This window comes from Fusarium solani (genome assembly GCF_023522795.1).
Source record: "Fusarium solani strain SB1 chromosome Unknown bctg00000005, whole genome shotgun sequence".
Classification (NCBI taxonomy): Eukaryota; Fungi; Ascomycota; class Sordariomycetes; order Hypocreales; family Nectriaceae; genus Fusarium; species Fusarium solani.
In genome coordinates this window covers 2,261,043-2,279,147 of record NW_027072153.1, presented here as the reverse complement: position 1 = coordinate 2,279,147, position 18,105 = coordinate 2,261,043, and the positions used below count along the sequence as shown (strand labels likewise).

The 18,105-nt window shown below is 51.4% G+C and overlaps 8 protein-coding genes across 8 annotated transcripts; 3 read left to right on the top strand and 5 right to left on the bottom strand.

Moving 5' to 3' along the window:
* Window positions 1–1,313: 1,313 nt before the first annotated feature.
* MRS44_009164 (uncharacterized protein) lies at window positions 1,314–4,088 on the bottom strand (the record flags this gene model as incomplete). Its single annotated transcript, XM_065621196.1, has 4 exons — window positions 1,314–2,404; window positions 2,453–3,161; window positions 3,237–3,369; window positions 3,481–4,088. 4 exons carry the CDS (start codon window positions 4,086–4,088, stop codon window positions 1,314–1,316), a joined length of 2,541 nt encoding a protein of 846 aa, XP_065477268.1.
* Window positions 4,089–5,799: 1,711 nt separating this feature from the next.
* On the bottom strand, window positions 5,800–8,397 carry MRS44_009163 (uncharacterized protein; the record flags this gene model as incomplete). The annotated part of the gene is made up of 8 exons (XM_065621195.1): window positions 5,800–6,034; window positions 6,090–6,641; window positions 6,691–6,784; window positions 6,842–7,179; window positions 7,257–7,417; window positions 7,475–8,063; window positions 8,138–8,206; window positions 8,309–8,397. The coding sequence occupies 8 exons, from the start codon at window positions 8,395–8,397 to the stop codon at window positions 5,800–5,802; spliced, it is 2,127 nt and encodes a 708-aa protein (XP_065477267.1).
* Window positions 8,398–9,015: 618 nt separating this feature from the next.
* MRS44_009162 (uncharacterized protein) lies at window positions 9,016–9,824 on the top strand (the record flags this gene model as incomplete). Its single annotated transcript, XM_065621194.1, has 4 exons — window positions 9,016–9,135; window positions 9,194–9,400; window positions 9,453–9,486; window positions 9,556–9,824. The coding sequence occupies 4 exons, from the start codon at window positions 9,016–9,018 to the stop codon at window positions 9,822–9,824; spliced, it is 630 nt and encodes a 209-aa protein (XP_065477266.1).
* A 460-nt stretch (window positions 9,825–10,284) lies between these two features.
* On the bottom strand, window positions 10,285–11,127 carry MRS44_009161 (uncharacterized protein; the record flags this gene model as incomplete). Its single annotated transcript, XM_046276426.2, has 1 exon — window positions 10,285–11,127. The coding sequence occupies one exon, from the start codon at window positions 11,125–11,127 to the stop codon at window positions 10,285–10,287; it is 843 nt and encodes a 280-aa protein (XP_046132629.2).
* Window positions 11,128–11,624: 497 nt separating this feature from the next.
* MRS44_009160 (uncharacterized protein) lies at window positions 11,625–12,772 on the top strand (the record flags this gene model as incomplete). Its single annotated transcript, XM_046281245.1, has 2 exons — window positions 11,625–12,365; window positions 12,416–12,772. The coding sequence occupies 2 exons, from the start codon at window positions 11,625–11,627 to the stop codon at window positions 12,770–12,772; spliced, it is 1,098 nt and encodes a 365-aa protein (XP_046132628.1).
* Window positions 12,773–12,915: 143 nt separating this feature from the next.
* On the bottom strand, window positions 12,916–13,365 carry MRS44_009159 (uncharacterized protein; the record flags this gene model as incomplete). The annotated part of the gene is made up of 1 exon (XM_046269803.2): window positions 12,916–13,365. The coding sequence occupies one exon, from the start codon at window positions 13,363–13,365 to the stop codon at window positions 12,916–12,918; it is 450 nt and encodes a 149-aa protein (XP_046132627.1).
* A 1,963-nt stretch (window positions 13,366–15,328) lies between these two features.
* MRS44_009158 (uncharacterized protein) lies at window positions 15,329–16,891 on the top strand (the record flags this gene model as incomplete). Its single annotated transcript, XM_046269804.2, has 1 exon — window positions 15,329–16,891. One exon carries the CDS (start codon window positions 15,329–15,331, stop codon window positions 16,889–16,891), a length of 1,563 nt encoding a protein of 520 aa, XP_046132626.2.
* A 52-nt stretch (window positions 16,892–16,943) lies between these two features.
* MRS44_009157 (uncharacterized protein) lies at window positions 16,944–18,038 on the bottom strand (the record flags this gene model as incomplete). The annotated part of the gene is made up of 2 exons (XM_065621193.1): window positions 16,944–17,463; window positions 17,524–18,038. 2 exons carry the CDS (start codon window positions 18,036–18,038, stop codon window positions 16,944–16,946), a joined length of 1,035 nt encoding a protein of 344 aa, XP_065477265.1.
* Window positions 18,039–18,105: the final 67 nt, after the last annotated feature.

The window sequence follows — 18,105 nt, the reverse complement described above, 5'->3', positions numbered from 1 at the left end:
TGGCATCGGGACCCTCGCCGATATTATATTTAGCGACAAGGTGATTCTGGCCAGTCAAACACTGTCATAATTGTCATCTTTGAGAATCCATTTGCTTCTCTGGCAAACATGCCTCGAAACGGCAATCGGTTCGGCTTGCTGCGTCTCGAGTACAGACAGAGACCCAAGAGGTGATGTGTACCCGGGTCAAGGTTTTCCTGACTTGAGGAGTGCCTTGTGTCTGATTGTGGTTGTTCGTCGAGTTCCGGGCTTTTAATATACCACGTCTAACATGGTAATTTGCCATGTCCTGTGGAATGTGACTCGCCTCGGGGACAACAAGTTGCAACTGTGTGCCGCAACACCTTCGCACTCGAGCCACTTGTCTTGATTGCCGTTTGTTTCTTGGGTACAGCTTAGGAGAACATGGTGCCATATGAGGGACATATGGTATCTTCGATGGTATGAAGCGACCACGTGGGATAATCATAATATATCTGTGCGCCGCATCGATACGGTTTCTCTGTGTATTCACCGCTGTGATCGCCTCTGACTGGGGAAAGACTAACAGCCAGTCATAGTGGAGAGTCTGATAGATCTGAAATACCAGCACCTGTGTAACCTGCGCAGGGCTATGGCTTATCTAGATGATCGTCTGAAAGACGCTAGCGTGTTTAGGCTGTCCGCGAATGTAGGATGGGCAGCCTCCCAGGCTTCAAGCGCGTTCATCTTCCGAGAAAGGAGCGGATACAGCTTCCCTCTCGCCTATAGCCACAAGTCTTGCAACACAGTCCTTCAAACCATCTTCAATCCGACCAATATCTGTAGCAACCTCACCAACATCCGCGTATCGCCCCGTCCAAACCCCCGTAATCACCTCTCCTAGAATTAGGTCTCGTACATCTTGATATGTACTTGTCCGCCCCGAATAGCTCCTCAAACTCCCCATCGTTCTTGTCGTGATACGGCTCGTGCATTGCCCCTACCTCGCACAACATCGAGCCGATGGCAAAGAACTCGGACCAATGGATGGGTGAACGCTATAATGAACAAGTCACTTGTATTTCTGGTCAGCAAGATGATGTCAAGATGGAGAACGACCTCGATCAGGCGATTATCGACCCCTTCGTCTCGTTCCCAGAGGTGAAGGGCATCGAGTTTGAAGAGAACCTTTATCACCTCCTGTGCTGTTCTGATCGGAACTACAACTCGGGTCAATGGTAGAAACAGTGAATTGCAGGAAGCATCTTCTCTATTTCAAACCATAGCCTGTGAGGGTAGCTGTCTGGGTGCCGGCCCAGGTTGTTACAGTACTGGGCTTGAACCGTTACGGTTCAATCCTTGTAAATCTGCCGTGTCTTCCCCTTGCATAGCCTCTCTGCCAGTAAGGCCATAAGAGCAGCCTTCTTGCTGTCAATCAAGGCATCGTGGTGACTGAGACCAAGAGGGTGGTCAGGGAAAAATGCAGAAAACAGGAATTCAAGAGAACGTAAAACCCCTTCAGGTAGATCGATATTGTATCGGAAGAGACTCGGCAGTCGAATGATATGACTGTTGGGAGGTAAAACCCCATCGAAACCGGCTTGCGAAAGGAGGTGCTTCAAGGCAGAGGCATCCGCAAAAGTTTTGTGCCAAACCAACAAATAGTCATTCTCGGTTATTCCACTGTTTTTAATGACTGTGGCCGCTTGGGTTGGATTCATTGATTGCCCTGATAAGGCACTTTTGTTGTAATGCCAATAGTCGCGTTTACCGAATGACAGAAGATTTTCATGAAAATCTCCAGCATCTGGAGATTCCAATTTTTCATCAACGTGCTGAGGATTGTCGATATTAATGTTGAAGATGACCGGAAGGGTTTGGTCGACCCCAACTGCAGCAGCCTGTTCAACTACAGGTGGCTTGCTGACAAGATATCCTTCTAGGTCGATGGCGAAAAACCTTGGCGCGTTCGAAAGCTTGTGTCTCTCCAGAAAGAGGGAAAAATTTGACGACTTGTCAATGTCCCAAACCGTGTCAGCCTTGAGTTGTTGGGAGATTAGAGTCCGATTTTCCGCTGTCCAAGGTTGTGGGTGAGCTTCAACGGTGTTTGATACAACGTGGAGTGGGCAATAGAGTGCCTGGAACATCCGATCATGGGGACAACCTTTTTCGCTGCATTTTGCCTCGTTGTCGTCCTTGTCCGCGAGTGTGCCAAAAGCTTTGTACAGTTCATACAATGCAAATTCCTGAGCGCACTCAATGCATCGTATGTCAAACCTAAGAGTCATCTGCTGGTCATTTTTCTTGATCTTGGCTGTGTTCCAATCAAGTCGGCAATTTCGAGGACAGCGTTTCGTAATTGAACCCAGATTCAGGCTTGGCCGAGGGCCAAGGCACATGTCGCCCCAGTTACGGAACTCGACTCGAAATCCAGACAAGATCTCTACACTTCAATTAGCTTTTATCGTCTCTTGTTTGAGCTGAGACCTACCTTTCTGGACTTTGTCTAAGTTGTATGAGAGAACTTCAACTTGTCTGTCCCTTGAAATGTTTGTTGCTCGTGGAGCGCCAAGGCGATCAAGAGAAGCTGCTTCCTGCAGCAATGTGCCGTACCATGCGTTTTTGTTGATCGGAGGCAAACAAATCCCTGAGTTGGTGGTTGGTAGCTCTTTGTCGGCATCGCGGGTGCACTCGTGCTGCTCTTGCTCGGCTGACAGTGTTGCAATGTGTTGATGGATTTCTCCGGGCGTCCTCACCCAGGTAACCCTGGCATCTGCGATTCGGTGTCGTTGATCATTCGGGAGATGATCTAGATGGCCATTCCGCTTGTGGGCTGCCTCATGCGCTGAGAGCTGATGCCGGGTCATGCGGAATTCACCAATGTTTGCTCGACAATTGGGTACCAAGCAGATGTAAAATGGACCCGTATGACTCGATAGATGCGTTTTGGCAGTAAATTCTGTGAGACTTGATTTTTCGCAAAATGGGCAGCCGAATTGTTCTCCAATCTGCTGACGACCTTGCGTATTTGCCCACAGAAAAGCGTCTAGGTCGGCTGTGGACTCGGCCGTCTGTGGAAGTGTCTTGACTGCAAACACTAGATCTGGAACCAAATAGAGCTCCGCTTCGTATTGCAATTGTTGCTGTACCTTGCTTGGGCACACAGTCTCGGGCGTGACAAATCCAACTATTCTCCCATCCTATGCAAGAGAGATGGCAGATTGTACGTCTGGATGGTTGCGCAAAAGTGGAGTGATCTGCGTTTCGAGGTTTACCCGGCGACCAAGATGTCTCGCAGACTTGAGCTGAAGCCTGAAGTTGCGGTTGGGGAGCGCAGGCTGCCTGTCGACTGGCACAACTTGCTTCTGTCTCTGGTGCAGTTGTGTGTCATCCTGTGGTCTGGGGAGTCTGATGAGCCGTAGCATGTGCCAACATGTGCTGAGAAACGCTCAGATGCAAGGCTTGGTTGTCTTGCGGATGGGCTAAGCTATCGGCTGCTGTTCCCCTGTGGTTGATGACGTGAAGCGATGACTCAGAGATCTGCGGCACGTCGCGAAAGCTCTGATCTCTGGCAAGTCCATCAGGTTGGCTTTCACACTGGTCTTGATGTTGTTGGACAATTTTGGCAACATTGTCGGCGCCGAGACCTGTGATATCTCCGACAGTCGCTTTCCATTTTTTCGGGGGGGGTTTCTTTGGGCAACAGCGACGAAGAAGTCGTTGAGAGTGTCGGTCACACCATGCCCGTGAGTGGCCACGAATCCTCGAGGATTTGCAAAAGCGCGCTCGAGATTGCTCTTTGCTTTTTTCTGGCGGTATGCAAACCAATTCGTCACTTGTTCCCATTTGAGATCTCCCTGTTGCAACATCCAGCATTTGTCTTTATCCGTTGGGCAGAGATGACCGTTATGGGCTTGAACCCAGGCTTCGCAAATAGTTTGTAATTCGGAGCCTTTACCCAAACGCTTCCGTTTTTGGGGCAGGATATTGCCACCAGACTTGTCGGTTTTCTTTGTGTGTCCGATCAGCTGCAGCGCTCGCTCCATTTCTTGGTCGGTGAGGATGCGGGCGTTATGAGCGCGGGCCCACTCCAGATTTGCCACAGCTTCGTTGCTCAGCGAATCCATATTGAGTCGTTGCTAAGACGTATCAGTCCAAGCCCTTTGAATGGCCCTCAAGGCTGGCGCGCTGTGTTACGCTGTGTTATCATCTGATGTGTACAATAGGGTAGCTAGTCAATCAGCCTACCGGTGGACCCTTCCGAGTGACCCTCAAGAACGTGGTGTAGGAGACCGAGGGTCCGTTGGGATAAGTGCAAGTGTTGTGCGCCGATCATGCACGGTGTTGGGGGAAAGCCTTATGCTGTGGAAGGTGGAATAAGAAGAGCTAAAAACTCTGGTGGCCTGTGGGCCTAATATTGGTAGCCCCGCCGCTCAGTGTTTACGGACCCGTGTGTGACGTCAGAGGTTAGGTCTATAGGTCAATTCAAATGACACTTATTTCGCCTTCGGGCAAATGGTCTATTTATAACGATAGTGAGTTTTCTCTGAGCGCTCGTGGTTCGAATCCCGCTAACCCCCCTCTAGCAGAGAAGATGTAAGCGATCTCACATCCATATGTGATCGGATTCCATACTGACTATCATTGCAGTAGCATGGCCCCTGCACTAAGGATGACACGCTCTTCAAAGAGAAGCTACCAATTTTTTTTTTTTTTCCTTTTTGGTTCCCATGATACAAGGGGATGGCGATACTACCCATCCTTCCCGCAGCGGAAAGTCACCTTGAACGCAGAACACTGTGTCAGGGGACATCTCGATGTTTGGGCCTGAATCTGAATAGTCACTTCAGCGACGACCGCATTTTGTTAAGAGAAACAGAACACACCTAACCACAGAGGAAAGCGCTTTCATAACTGTCAGGGGATTTTTAAAATAGGGATCTCACACACTTTTCAGTGCGGCAAATGCAATATAAAATAGTAAGGGCAATTAATCAATTAATAGCAATAAAGATTCGGCCGGGGAAGACCCCAAAAGCTACTCCTTTCCTGTTGACCGTGACGAAGGTGATGATGAGGGCGAAGCTCTTGCTGCCTCTTACCCTTTTCTACGTTCAAGAAATTGCCCAATGGCCCAAAATGGCCTAGCACACTTTTCCCCCAACTCAGCATCGCGATTTCCACTGTCGAGAAACATTGTAGCGGCCCTGACCCACGCCAATGACATGATGTTCTGTTTCCTTCTTCATTTGGCCTTAATTCGCTGTGGCCAAATTTAAGCCCCCGTTGGTTTGGGCTCTAAGGGCTTCGCTGATAAGCTCAAGCTCAGCGAGTAGACGCGCCTGATCCGCCTCACCCTGGACTCTGGGCCCCTCAGCCCTGACCTCAGCACTGACTCAGCATAGAGCGGCAGGACCTCAGCTCTAGAAACCGGAAATGGTAATAGATTTCGATGTGCTTGAGTTTCGTCTCCGAGTTCTGTGGGATGCTATGTTCTTTGATATTGTGCTCGATGGCTCCTTCTGGAGACGTTATTGACAAGAGCAATGCCCGGGTATGCGAGACACTGCAATAACACGTTGAGTGGCACAGGCAGTTTGATATCCTATCGGACCAATCTGTAGTGGGCGAGGGAAACCTCACATCACGTATTAATGGAGCAGTAGGTGTCAACATCTAGGAGAATAGCGGTAAGAAACGATATGCTATTCACATGATAATAAATGCCTCGTTGGCCTCGATAGACTACAAACCCCCCCCCGGGCGCTCCAAAGACTGACCATTGAAAACGAAACCTCCAGCATTCCCCTGCATCCTCACTAATTAGGGCAAGGGTAGTTAGGCAGTGTATCGAGAAGTGTCGCCTTCTGACTCGAGGATAAACTGCTGCCGTACTTCCACAAATTCCTTGCCTTCTCTGGAGAACACTGGGATCTGGACGATGCCAGGAGTCTTGATGTCGATCTCGGTGGCGCCCCCTTCGTCAAGGATAAAATCGTAGTTCTCGACCTTGGTCCTGTCGATGAAGCCGCCCCTGTTCTTTTCTCCCTTGAGCTTCCATCCTTCTATGGCCCTGGCAAGCATGTCAGCTACAAGCGTTCTTGCATTCATTTGCTAGGCCTACTTACCCTATAATGAGTTCATCCTTGGTGATACCTTCCCAGTCGTCAGTTTTCCCGGTGAGCTTTTCTATGCTCTGCGGCGCGGTAAAGTACCGGTCATTGCAGGGGGCCCCTCCGCCGTTCTCGGGCGGCGACTGGTTCCCGCAGCTTGTGGCGTCGCCGTTGGGGATGAGAATGTAGTATCGCTGGCCTTTGAGGCAGTACCGCATCGCCTCGGCGGTGCTGGGGGAGATGTAGTCGTTGTCAAGGGGTCCCACGGCGTTGCAGTCGTAGCCTGAGTCCATGATGAAGGCGGGCGCGAGCCCGGCGCCGACCCTCCACGCCTCGGGGATTAGGATCGCGTAGAATACTTTTCTGATTTGCTGCTCCAGTTCCGGAATTTCAACTGTTGTTCTTTGGTTGTTTAACTTGCCTTTGGCTATCAACTCACCAATGTATTCGACCGACTTGTCATCGCCCCTGGATGCCTTTTTCATGAACTCAATTGTTGCGTCCTTCCACATCTGCGAGAGGTCGCCCAGCTTTCCGGCAACCTTGCTCTCATCCGTATCTCTCTTGCTGTTGCACCCTGTTAGAGCAGTGGCGGAATCTAAAATGACAGTCCTACCTGTTTTGAACATCTTTGGAAATCGTTGCTCCCCAGGATGCCGAGTTGGCAACGAGATCCTTCAGGTCATCCGCAGGGGCGCCATTTCGTATCACTGGGAAAAGTCAGCAACAGATGGATATTGTACCGCATGCCGTGTATGATGACGTACTCTTGTTGAAGACTGGTGCCGAAAACATGCCCAAGGCTACTCCCACCATATCCACAACAAGGTTGAATTCGCCCGACCAATTCGTCTGTATCGAGTCGTCGGCGTCTGCGACAGCTCTGTACAGGTTTTTGAAAAGCTGCAACGGCCATGTCAGTTGAGATTTGACCAGTTGCAAGGCAAGACAATCCTTACCGTGTGCATCGACGCTATGGCAGGCGTTGCATTCACTGTATTCATATGATGACTTTGCAAAATTTGCAGGCTCTGTGGGATTCGCGCCCTGGCAGGACGGAGGGTAACATGATTCAACAGCACGACTGCGGTTAAGCATCTCTTTACTGCGGGAATTAAACATATGCTAGCACATCACAAGATGTATAATCCTAAAGCAAATGTTCCGACGGCAGCCCAAAACGCCATGGAGTGTGATAGAGTGTTTGCAGCGTCCTCCTCGGCTGGCTCGGGATACAGGAAACTGCATGACTCTGGGCCAAGCAGGTTCTCCTCATCTGGCCACGACTGGTTGACTGGGCATGAAGCAGTCTCGAGCATCTTGGCAGTAACAAGTGACTTCAACTTGGACCCAGTATCAATCTTACACGGGTCTCCAGATCACTCCTGGTCAGTCAACACCACGCAGCTGTTCGAGTATCGATACCTCTTGACATCTTCAGGGGTTGTCCCATTCTCGAGAAACCGGAGATGTAGGGCCTCGAAAGGACATGACTTTCCAGTAGTCGCGCTCATGCTAGGTAAAGAACCATTCGGAGAGGTTGAAAAGGTGATCTGACCGACTTTCCCGTAACTGCCATACTCGCCAGGCTCACATTCCTGGGCAACCTGCAACCGCCAAATAAGCAGCCATTCCGTAGAAGTCGAGTTGACAACAAGGTCTGTGCCGGTAATGAAGTAGTATGGCTCGGCAGCCGGTTTTAGCTGTCCCCTGGTGAAAGTGGTCTTCTCGGGAAACTTCCCCGAGACCAGGGGTCGGTCGTCGACACGGATGGGCCAGCTGTGGTTGCCCTCGAGTGACCACCTGAAGTTGAACTGGTAGGGCCAGGCCTCAGCCGCCCCGGTGATAGCAAAGACAACGGGGAACGGATAGACCGGACGATATGTCTCGTTGGGCCGTGGAAAGACGAGGTTCACCCCGAGATCAAAGGGAAACTCCGATGATTCCCTCTTCTGCATGCCAAGGGAGACAAGCGGTCCAAAAGACGCCCTGCCCGCGGCCGTTAGAAGGATCAAAACCAGACCAGGTAGAACCTGATGCACCACCAAGGGGGAGACACTTACAAGAGGATGCTAGAGAACTTCATTTCCCACGGTTTTCTTAGCTCGGTTGTATCCGCGTTCAAGAATAGGCTTCGGTCAAATCAGTGTGGAGAATCCGGGGTCGGATGATAAAGGTGAAAGGAAGAGAGTGCAGGATCGTGCGGTGACTTTATCTGCATTCCCGTCCAGGACCTGCGTGCGCTAGGGGTTTCGGGCCGGGCCATGTCACGATGTTGGTCCAGGGTCTTGATGAAGTGGTCTGCGGCGTAGGGCTTGGCCATTTTAACTGCCGTCCAATTGGACATCGGAAATAAAACGGTATGGCAGATGACCAGATGGGGAGTCCATCTGTTTCGATGTAGCTTTGACATGGGGTTGCTGGAAGTGAGTAACAGGCTGAACACCCGAGGCATGCATACGGCTTGGCATGGCATGGTCGGGACCTGGTGATCAAATACTCGAATCAACAGACCAAGATGCTACCTTCCAATTACATTACAGTGAACTTTGAAAGGCCGTTATGCTTCTAATGGTTCGCTACATGCTCTGTCTGTAGCCGAAATGAGCTCGTGGTGTTGCCATCAGAAGAGCAGAAATGATGGGATGAGTGTTGCCCAAGTCACTGCGCAACTCTGGTTGGCGGGAAATTGCACGGTAACTTTGCTAGTAGTTTCTTTGGCATCACTTGAGCGATCCATGAGAGATAAATGAAAAGTATATAGTATATCAAGTTGAAGGAAGTCACCATCTCAGCTCAGCTTCGTTCACCACCATTCCATTTTCATCAATTCTGCTCTCTTTCAGTATGAGACTATCTCCTGTTCTCTGCTACGTCCTTGTCTTTCCAGATCAGCAATGGCGCCAAATCCTTCCGTTACTGACGTGACGTGACGCCGTCTATGCCACCTGCTCCAGGAACCATCGAGACATATGCATACTGGTACGACAACGACGGATCACTTCCCTGCGACATGATGCCTTGGGCATGGGACATCTCCATGGAGGACTTTATGAAATGGGTACGTCTAATTGCCCTACCAAGATGCTGAGTTGCGGCTGATCCTGGGTTGCGTTTAGAATCCTTCCATTACAGAATCTTGTGAGAACTTTCAAGAAGGCTACTCGTACTGTGTTGAAGCCAAACCAGCTCCAGTTAGCAGCACAACAAGCCCGCCAACTACGGTCCACTCTACAACCAGCACCACGCTTGTTATCCCACAGACTACCCCTACAAATACCGCTACAACCACCAACCCTGGGAACGGGGTCGAAACCCCTGACCTAGTCCAGCCCGGCATTGTCAGCAACTGTGACAAGTTCTACCTTGTCCTAAAAGGGCGAAGGCTGTGCCGCCATCGCTGCTAAGCATGGTATTACTATGGCCTAGTTCACCACATGGTACTCCGAGACTGGCGATAACTGCACTAAACTGCGGGCAGACACATACGTATGCTTGTCTATCATCGGGCACGACGCTACACCAACCAAGCCCAGCACTCTTACTAACGGGATCAAAACACCGTCACCTATCCAGAGCGGCATGGTCAACAACTGCAACAAGTTCCATCTAGTCAAGACAACCACGACATGCCTATCTATTCAAGACTATTACAAGCTCCCTCTGTCAGACTTTTACAAGTGGAACCCTGCTATCGGTTCTGCCTGCACAAGTCTATGGGCAAACTATTATGTATGCCTTGGAGTTTAGCTTTCTTGTACCTAACACTAGCCTATGTATTTATTCTTTTTTGGACTGTATATCTTGCGCGGCCACATGGCCCAAATGTTCTCGTAGCATTGTGATCCTTGGAAACTCTTCGCAGGGTTCAGTCTTTCAACTCAAAGTCGTCGATAGGATTCTTTTCATCCACAGTATTTAATGATGATTACAAGCCAAGCCTCACCTAGATACTCTGCAACGCATACCTGGGAAACTAGATTTGCTGTCAGCACCTAATCTGAGCTCCGCCACTTGGCACACGCCATTGCATTCTTGGGGAGACCGGGGATACACAGGGGGCTGCACTCAATAAGCTGAAAGGGTTCAGCGACACCTTTTAGATTCCATAAACACCATGCTAGCAAATGGCTAATTCATGGCAGCTAATCCGCGAAGTTAGAGGTGACTAGAGAACACACCATCAGGATCCTATTCCCAACCGTCGACTCTAAGGCAGCCTCTTGCCCTCTCTCGTGGCCTGACCTACAAGAGAATTGGTAGTATCATCAGCATACCTCTTGTAAGCAATGATGTACCGCTCGTCAGCACTCCATGTTTCCTTGACGCTCTTGCGATCAAGGATGGCATCTTTCCACTTTCTCCATCTCGCCCAAATGCCTTCATCATCTCCACCACCAGACTGAGGAATTCCGTGCCCGCCATTCTTGTAGTGATCGATCAGGAACAGGCGCTTGGCCCAAGGCGCCAGGCAAATATCCACGAGACTGAAGTTGTCGCCCAAGAACCAGGGTCCTTCGGCATTCATTTCCTTGACGAGGGTTTTAATGTGGCCGTGGAGCTCCTCTCTTGCTTGGCCCAGACTATATGGCTTTTCAGGAGTGTGCTGGAGGAGCTTGTAGAAAGCAGGGATGATTCGCGAGCTGATATGATCGATCCAGAGTCTGCATCGTGCCCTCTCGTAAGGATCTGAGGGGAGCAGTCGCGGACCGTAGGTGGCCTCATCTGCATACGCCTCGTCCAGGTACTCGCAAACAATGTTGCTTTCAAACAAGGGCTTCTGCACCTCGCCTTTGGTACCGACGGGTACAGCCAGAGTAGGGACAAGACCACGAGGGTTCATGGCGAGGAAGGATGCTTCCTTCTTGTACGGATTGATCTCGATATACTGATGCGGTACGTTCTTCTCATGCAGGGTGATCCACGATCGCTGGACAAAGGGGCAGAACCAGCCGCCGTAGAGCTTCAGTGGGTGCTCTTCTGAGTGGCGGGCAGCGAACTCGGCCGCAGCGCCCGAGGGCTCGGGAGGGAGCGAGGTATCAACGTTGGTCATGGTGCGCTTAAAAGTTTGGCTTGAGAGTTTTAAGAGTCTTGAAGGCGGAGAAAGACTTGGGCGGGTCAAGGTATAGAATAGCATGAAGACGGGAGTTGGTCAACTCGAGGTTGGATGAATGAATGACGTGAGTATGCGGGTGCAGGGTGCGGAGAAGGGGACATCCGATCAAGGTGCATAGCATATTCAGTTACTGAAAACGGATTGTAGATATCCTTAAAATCCCTGTTGCAACCTTCAGTATATAATATTCATCCATCAAGATTGATTTCTTTTGCGTTGAAGCACCTGGGCTGATTCAATTGCCATCAAGATGACATGAGCTGTCCTGACAGCCAGCTTCGAATCACTCGCACTGTGTTTGGCCAAATTTCCACGTCAAGACAGTGCCAGCGACTCAGACTAACTGTACGCGATCACGGGACTGTGATTTGGTTGTCGCCTCGTCGCAACTCCCAGCTTCCTATTCATTAATTGCTCAACATTCTTTGCCCATAATGTCCGACCAAGGCTCATCGCGGTTCACGCCGCAGAACAAGACGACTCATGAACGGTTATCCACACACACGGTCGGCCTCGTCGCCCTCTCCGACTTTCGCAAGCGCCGCGCCGAGGTCCTCGAGCAGCAGGAGCGCGAAGCCCGCGAGGCCGCGTTCTCAGGCACGTCCACACCGGATCGCTCCCTGACAGGCACTCCTGACAACGGTGGCAGTGACACGGGAAGCGGCCCACGCCCCGTGAAGAAGCAGAAGAAGAAGAAGCTGGGCAAGAAGCTCCTCTCGTTCGATGACGAAGAAGGCGACGAAGATGCAGCACCATCAAAGCCAACACCAAAGGCAAAAAAGGACAGCGCAAACGATACCGAAGGGAGCGATAGCGACGTGAAGACGAAATTCAAGGCCAATGCCTCGGTAGGCATCGTCCCCAAGGCCATGACCAAGAGCGCGCTCCGTAAAGAGGCTGCCGAGCGCGAAGCCCTTCGTCGCGAGTTCTTGGCCATCCAAGAAGCTGTCAAAGCGACCGAAATCGCGATACCTTTTGTCTTCTATGACGGCTCCAACATCCCCGGCGGCACTGTCCGTGTCAAGAAGGGCGACTACGTCTGGGTGTTTCTGGACAAGAGTCGCAAGGTTGGCGCTGAGCTTGGGGTGGGAGAAAAAGCCAATGCCCGGAGAGAGTGGGCAAGAGTTGGCGTGGATGATCTCATGCTTGTCCGCGGAACAGTCATTATACCACATGTAAGTTGTCTGCGACGTCTGTCTTTGAATGTGTCTAATTGTTTGTCCAGCACTATGACTTCTATTTCTTTGCCATGAACAAAACCCTCGGCCCTGGCGGTCAGCCTGTATTCGACTACAGCGCAGAGGCCCCTCAAAAGCCCGAATCCACCGACGACGCGAAACCCGGCGATCCCCTCGTCACGCCTGCTTCCAAGGCTGCTGCTGCGAAAGCTCTTCCAGATGTCGACACCCTCGAGGGCGCTACCGATGATCCGTCTCTGACCAAAGTTGTTGATCGACGGTGGTACGAGAAGAATAAGCATATCTTCCCTGCAAGCATGTGGCAGGAGTTTGACCCGGAGAAGGACTACGGGAAGGAGGTGCGCAAGGACGCTGGCGGGAATACTTTTTTCTTCTCGCGCTGATATGGTCGGATTGGCGGTTATGGACTGTCGATATCGTCTCGAAGGGTTGTGGGTATGATTTGACGACAGATTATGCATCGATGGGTCACGTATCGAATTTGGTTCAAAGTTCACAAGCGAACTCGAACAAGGACAAGACAAGCTCAGCCGAAGAGCATCCAGACAGCCCAGCATGCGCCTGCGAGCAGCCACCACCCAGGCCAGAAGAGCATGAGGAAGACCATGTTGCCGCTTCCGAGAACGAATACGGCGAATTCGTACCAGAGCTTCTTTCGCAGCCTCTGGACGCTCTTCGAGTCCCACACACCAACGACTGCTTTGCTGGACATGTTGAAACCGTGGGATGCACTAAACTTTGTTGCAACACAAGCCTTGAGGGCCACGATTTTGCTCGCATAGAAGACACCGGCGAAGGTGGTGCTCGTGAGAAGCCATGCGCGAAGGCAAAGGAAGATAGAGACGGAACTGACGAGGCTCTGGAACCGAAGCGCAATTTCTAGAGCCGGGCCAAGCAACCTGATGATATCGGAGCGGGGATGGGCGGAAACGGAGAGCTCCACCTTGGAAGCAGTCAAGAGGGTCGCCTTGTCCATGATGATGCAAATGGAGTTGGTTGCTGCAGAGATTCGGCAAGGAAACAAGAATTGAATCAATACAGAGAGGGTCTTCGAAGAGGAGAGAAGTTCGAAGAATGAGAGAGAATATCCTTGGCCCCCCAAGCAAGCCCCACCACAAGCGTCGTCCTGAGGTGTTTGGTGTTTATATCTCAACTCGCCTTGTTTTCGAACCCCCACCTCCGGTCGCCTAAAGCAGTCAACTCACGACTTCCGGGCGGCAAACGCGAGATAGTCTTGTCCAGAATAGTCATGAAACGAGTTTCTACACGCACATTCGCATTCCGTCACACTTGACTCGCCGAGAACGAGCTTCGAGGCTCCCACGGGCCCGCCCCAAACCCCTCATCTCGCTCCCGATGGAGGTTCCACACGGAGACCCACGCCGACACGTGGGGCCGCTGATTCGCTGCTCGGGAGGCTTTTGACGACGCGATACGTGACGGACGCGGCATTCAAGGTAGCAATCGGCCGGATTGCGGTTGGTCTATGGGCGTGGGGAGAGTGGGCGGCCGTGCCTTGTTTGGGCATGAGGCCTGTCAGATCAAAGGCTCGTGATAGTCACGCTCCGGAGGATCAATCGGCGCTACGACACACGTGGGAGCAGTGGTTTCTCTCCAGAGAGCGACTTGGAGAGCCTCTAAAGCTTAATGAGCTTTGTGTGAGTGGAAACCGAGTTTGCCCACTGTTCTGGAGTCTGGAGAGGTACGCGAATCGAGTTCCAATGGCCGACTCCACGTGGTGGCCCGGCCACCGTCGTTCGCTCCAGGGTTTGTCGGGCGCGAAAACTACCGAGACGGACCCGCTTGCTTCCAGAGGAAATTGGTGGACTGATGTTGGCTCCGGCACGGACTTGTCGGCTATCGTGATCGGACGGCGGCCAAGATTATCGAATGAGGCTTGAGGCTTGTCAAGGCTTGTGTAATACAGCAATTGGAACGACAGAAGTCTCTTGCGGCTTATCTTCTTCTCATCTCTTTTTTTGTTCCTTGGTATCTATTTCGGGGTTAACAGCGAGTGTCGACAGGCTCCTTTCACGACAAACATGAACAAGAGACGAGTTCCTGATGATGAGGGAACAGCAACATGACGTCACAATCCAAACAGGCTCCACCTGAATTGCTCTTAGCCAAGGGAACCACTCGGCAACACGTCCCGGGTTTCCTTCGGCATTGTCTGCATCTCTGGTGACAGTCTCGCGCACGTATTCGTCTTTTCATACGCCATTTCATGAGCCTAACACAGTCATTGAGGTTGATGAGAAGTTTGTCCGGCTGGCTCTGCCCTACGAGGTACTACATATCGACATGGCTCAGCGCGCAGCGGCTGCAGATAGATCTGCTACACCAGGGCCGCGTTTAATATTAGTCGCAAATGACTGGCTCCAGGGACGACTCCTTGTTGGCTTCCGACAGCGCTGTCAACAGACTCGGGACACAAAACCGAGCCCTCGCGGTATTTGAGGAAGTCTGATTGGCTGCGGGATGAGTTTGTTATGTGATGCGCAGAACCTTGACTCACGTGAAGATGCTTTTCTCGGCGAAACTCTTCTCGCCGGACAGTTTGATGAGAGTGGTGACTTGAGGTAACAAGTCCTTTTCTTTAGTGCTGGCTCAGAAGCTCAGGATGGATACATCAGAGTCCAGTTGCATCTACCTGGCAAAGTCAAGTTGCAGGTTGCACGAGCATTGCTTAACGATTGAGAGCTCCCAAGCAGGACCTTTTACGTCTGGCTTGCTACCTATGTCGAATTATGTCAACATGGATGCAGCCACTGCTTTATGGTTAATGTGTCAGACCCAGGGATGACTCTTCCTTGCTGCATCAACCTTAATCTTGAGTAATATATAACAGCGACCAGATCTATTCCAGCCCAACTCTCACCTTAAACCACTGCCGTCGACGATTGATCCCCCACAGCGCCGGTGAATCACGGTTGACAATGCCTCGTCAACCCGCCAGCTCACTCGCCTCGTGGGAACGTCTACCCGGCGAGTTGAAATTAATGATTGTTGGACATGCAGTAGAATCATTCAAACAAGTCCAATCACCAAAGTTGTCAGCATGTGCTGCCGTCTGTCGAGAATGGCAGCATCTCTTTGAAACAGAAACATTTGCCGACCTCACTCTCCACCAATCCGACGTTTCCGAGTTCGCCGCTCTTGTTCAAGGCCGTCGGAGACCGCTCCTACGATGGCTGTGGCTCCGTCTAGAGCTTACAGAATATGATTGCAAGGAATGCCGTGTACGCGAAACGATTCCTGAGGACAGGGCCAACAAGTTCATCTTGACCAACGCCGTCTGGGAGCTCTTTGACACCTTATCCGGCTGGAAAAAGAAGGATGCCGTTACTGCAACGAGGCAAGGCTTTACTTTCGAGATCAGTGCGCATTCTCTAAGCGACCTTCGTCACGCGGGTCCGAAAATGCGAAGGCGAATCAATGACAAGGGCTGGATGGGGGCAATGGGCCCGGAGCAGCTCATACGACGCAATACCAGAGCCTCTGGTGATGGACCTCGTAAATGCACCTCACACCACAAGCCGAGACCGTTCGGAGAACTCACAGGGCTACGGTTCGACATGCGCGCGCAACCTGTCAAGCGGCTAAAGGCATTGCCTTGTGTCAGGGTGGTTGACACCTTCGTTATTCGACGACAGTGCCTTCGATACTTTTCAGTTCCAAAAACTTTACAGCCAATCATACAAAGCTTGACCCAGCTCAAGCATCTCCGCTATGAGCACTGGGGCGCCCTTTTCAACGGCTTGGGGTATTCCTGGGTACGGGACGAGGAACATGCCCTGCTGTTTGGCCAAGTACTCCAGAACAAAAAGACTCTCAGGTCGGTTGCCTGCTATGAGGACATGACCTCTGCCAAATTGCGCAGTCGGAGAACCCCCAGCCATGCCTTAGCCAGGGCTCTGGTTGAGCCAAGCCAGCGGCTCGAGGAGCTGCACTTTGCTCACAACGTTGATGCCATGGACTTTTTCTTTTTTTTCATCATCACGAACAACCCAATTCCGCACAAGGGGGCGAAATGGAAGAGGCTGGAGCGAATTTCACTCACCTCTGCCTGGCTCAGGCCTACCGGGTACCAACATTTGATCCTCCGAGCGGCGACGGTGGCTCAAAGAATGCCAAAGCGGCAAAGGATGGAACTCTGGCACACCAACACCTGGAGCTCGTGCATTTTCCAGTACAAGACAGACCCGGATCAGCCTATCGTACGACTTTCGAGTACATGGTTCGGCAGCCTGGGAGTTTCTGAGGAAGAGGCCTGGCGGGAGGTGGCGAGCACGCAAGCGAGTCGGCACCAGCTCCTGATCAAGTACAAGCTTTTGGATCAGAGAGATTTTGCCCAGTATAATTCCGTGCTGCGGTATTTGGATCAAGGGGATCGGCTCTTGAATGTCACGTCGCGACATCAACTACTGGATGAAGGATGCCCGAGGCCTGTCTTGAAGCGTTCCATTACTCAGGCAGCGACATCTCATGTGCAGGCCTGATCCTTTTGTAATAATTTATAATATTCTGAGATATTTTTGACCCAAACGAGCACTATTCTGGCAACTCGAGACGAGGGTAATGTGTCACCTCTAGCCGAGTTTTGGGATGGCCCTCCCCAAGAATCATGTCCAGAGTAGCCCCCTCAACCAAACCCCCGCTCATCTTGAGAAATCGGAAAAAGTGCCCCCTCTCTCCCACCTCTGTGTCCTCCAATGAGTCACAGGGAATAGAAACCTCCAGCTTGATATGAGGAGGCAGCCACGCGAACCAGAAGCAGAGCCTTGGATTCAAGACCTGTCGACGAGGCAACTCGCGTCGCCACCCGATTTGATCCACGTCCATGTAAAAGGTGATGCGCTGTAGTTTTGGGAGTTGATAAAAGACTTTTGTGAGCTTGACCCAGTCGTTCTGGGACTGCCACTCTTCGCCGCAGAGGTTCTGGATCATGCAGATGTGTCGAAGGTGGTACGCCATCGGAGGTTGAATTTCGATGAAGAAGTACGTTGCGTAGGAGAAGTAAAGAAAGTTGAAGCACACCTGACGACCAATCGACTCGAGTACTTCAAGGTGACTATGATGCATGATATGATGAGCAACGGCAGGGTCTCAAAAAGAATTCTTTTCAACTCACATTATCTTGCAGCTCAATAACATGGGCAAGAATGCGCTCTTCTCCAAAGTAGGTGGAGGACCTCTCACTTCATCAAAGCCATAGTCGAATTTGAGACGGCAGAAGTAACAGCCCTTGTCCAAGGGTGCCTGCTCTTCGGGGTCCGACTGCGTGACTGCTTCCGCGCCAGTAAGGCTCTCGGGGGTTTGTTCGTTAAGCCCAAAGAGTTGCTGGGTGGTGCACTTATAGTGGAAGGGATGCTCATCCCAGACATCTTTTGGGTTGACGTGTTGCGTCAGACCGGCCTCCCTCCAGAGGATCAAGTAGAGGTAGGAACGTATCTCAGGCGGAAGTCTGCAAATGAGGCTATCCTGTTGCGGGGGGGCAGATTCAAAGTTGATACCGGTGTTTTTGGTTCCATCCCGGGTCGATTCTTGGGCCTGGTCAGATGATGAGGGTCGATCCTGGCGAGACAGTATAGACGCCAGTTGACGCTTCTGTAGCTCCGATGGGTTTGAATATCTAGTTTTAGCCATATTGTAGACACTTTACGAAAGAAAGAAAAAAAAAAAAAAAGATCAGCGTGAAGGTTAAGCGTGGCAT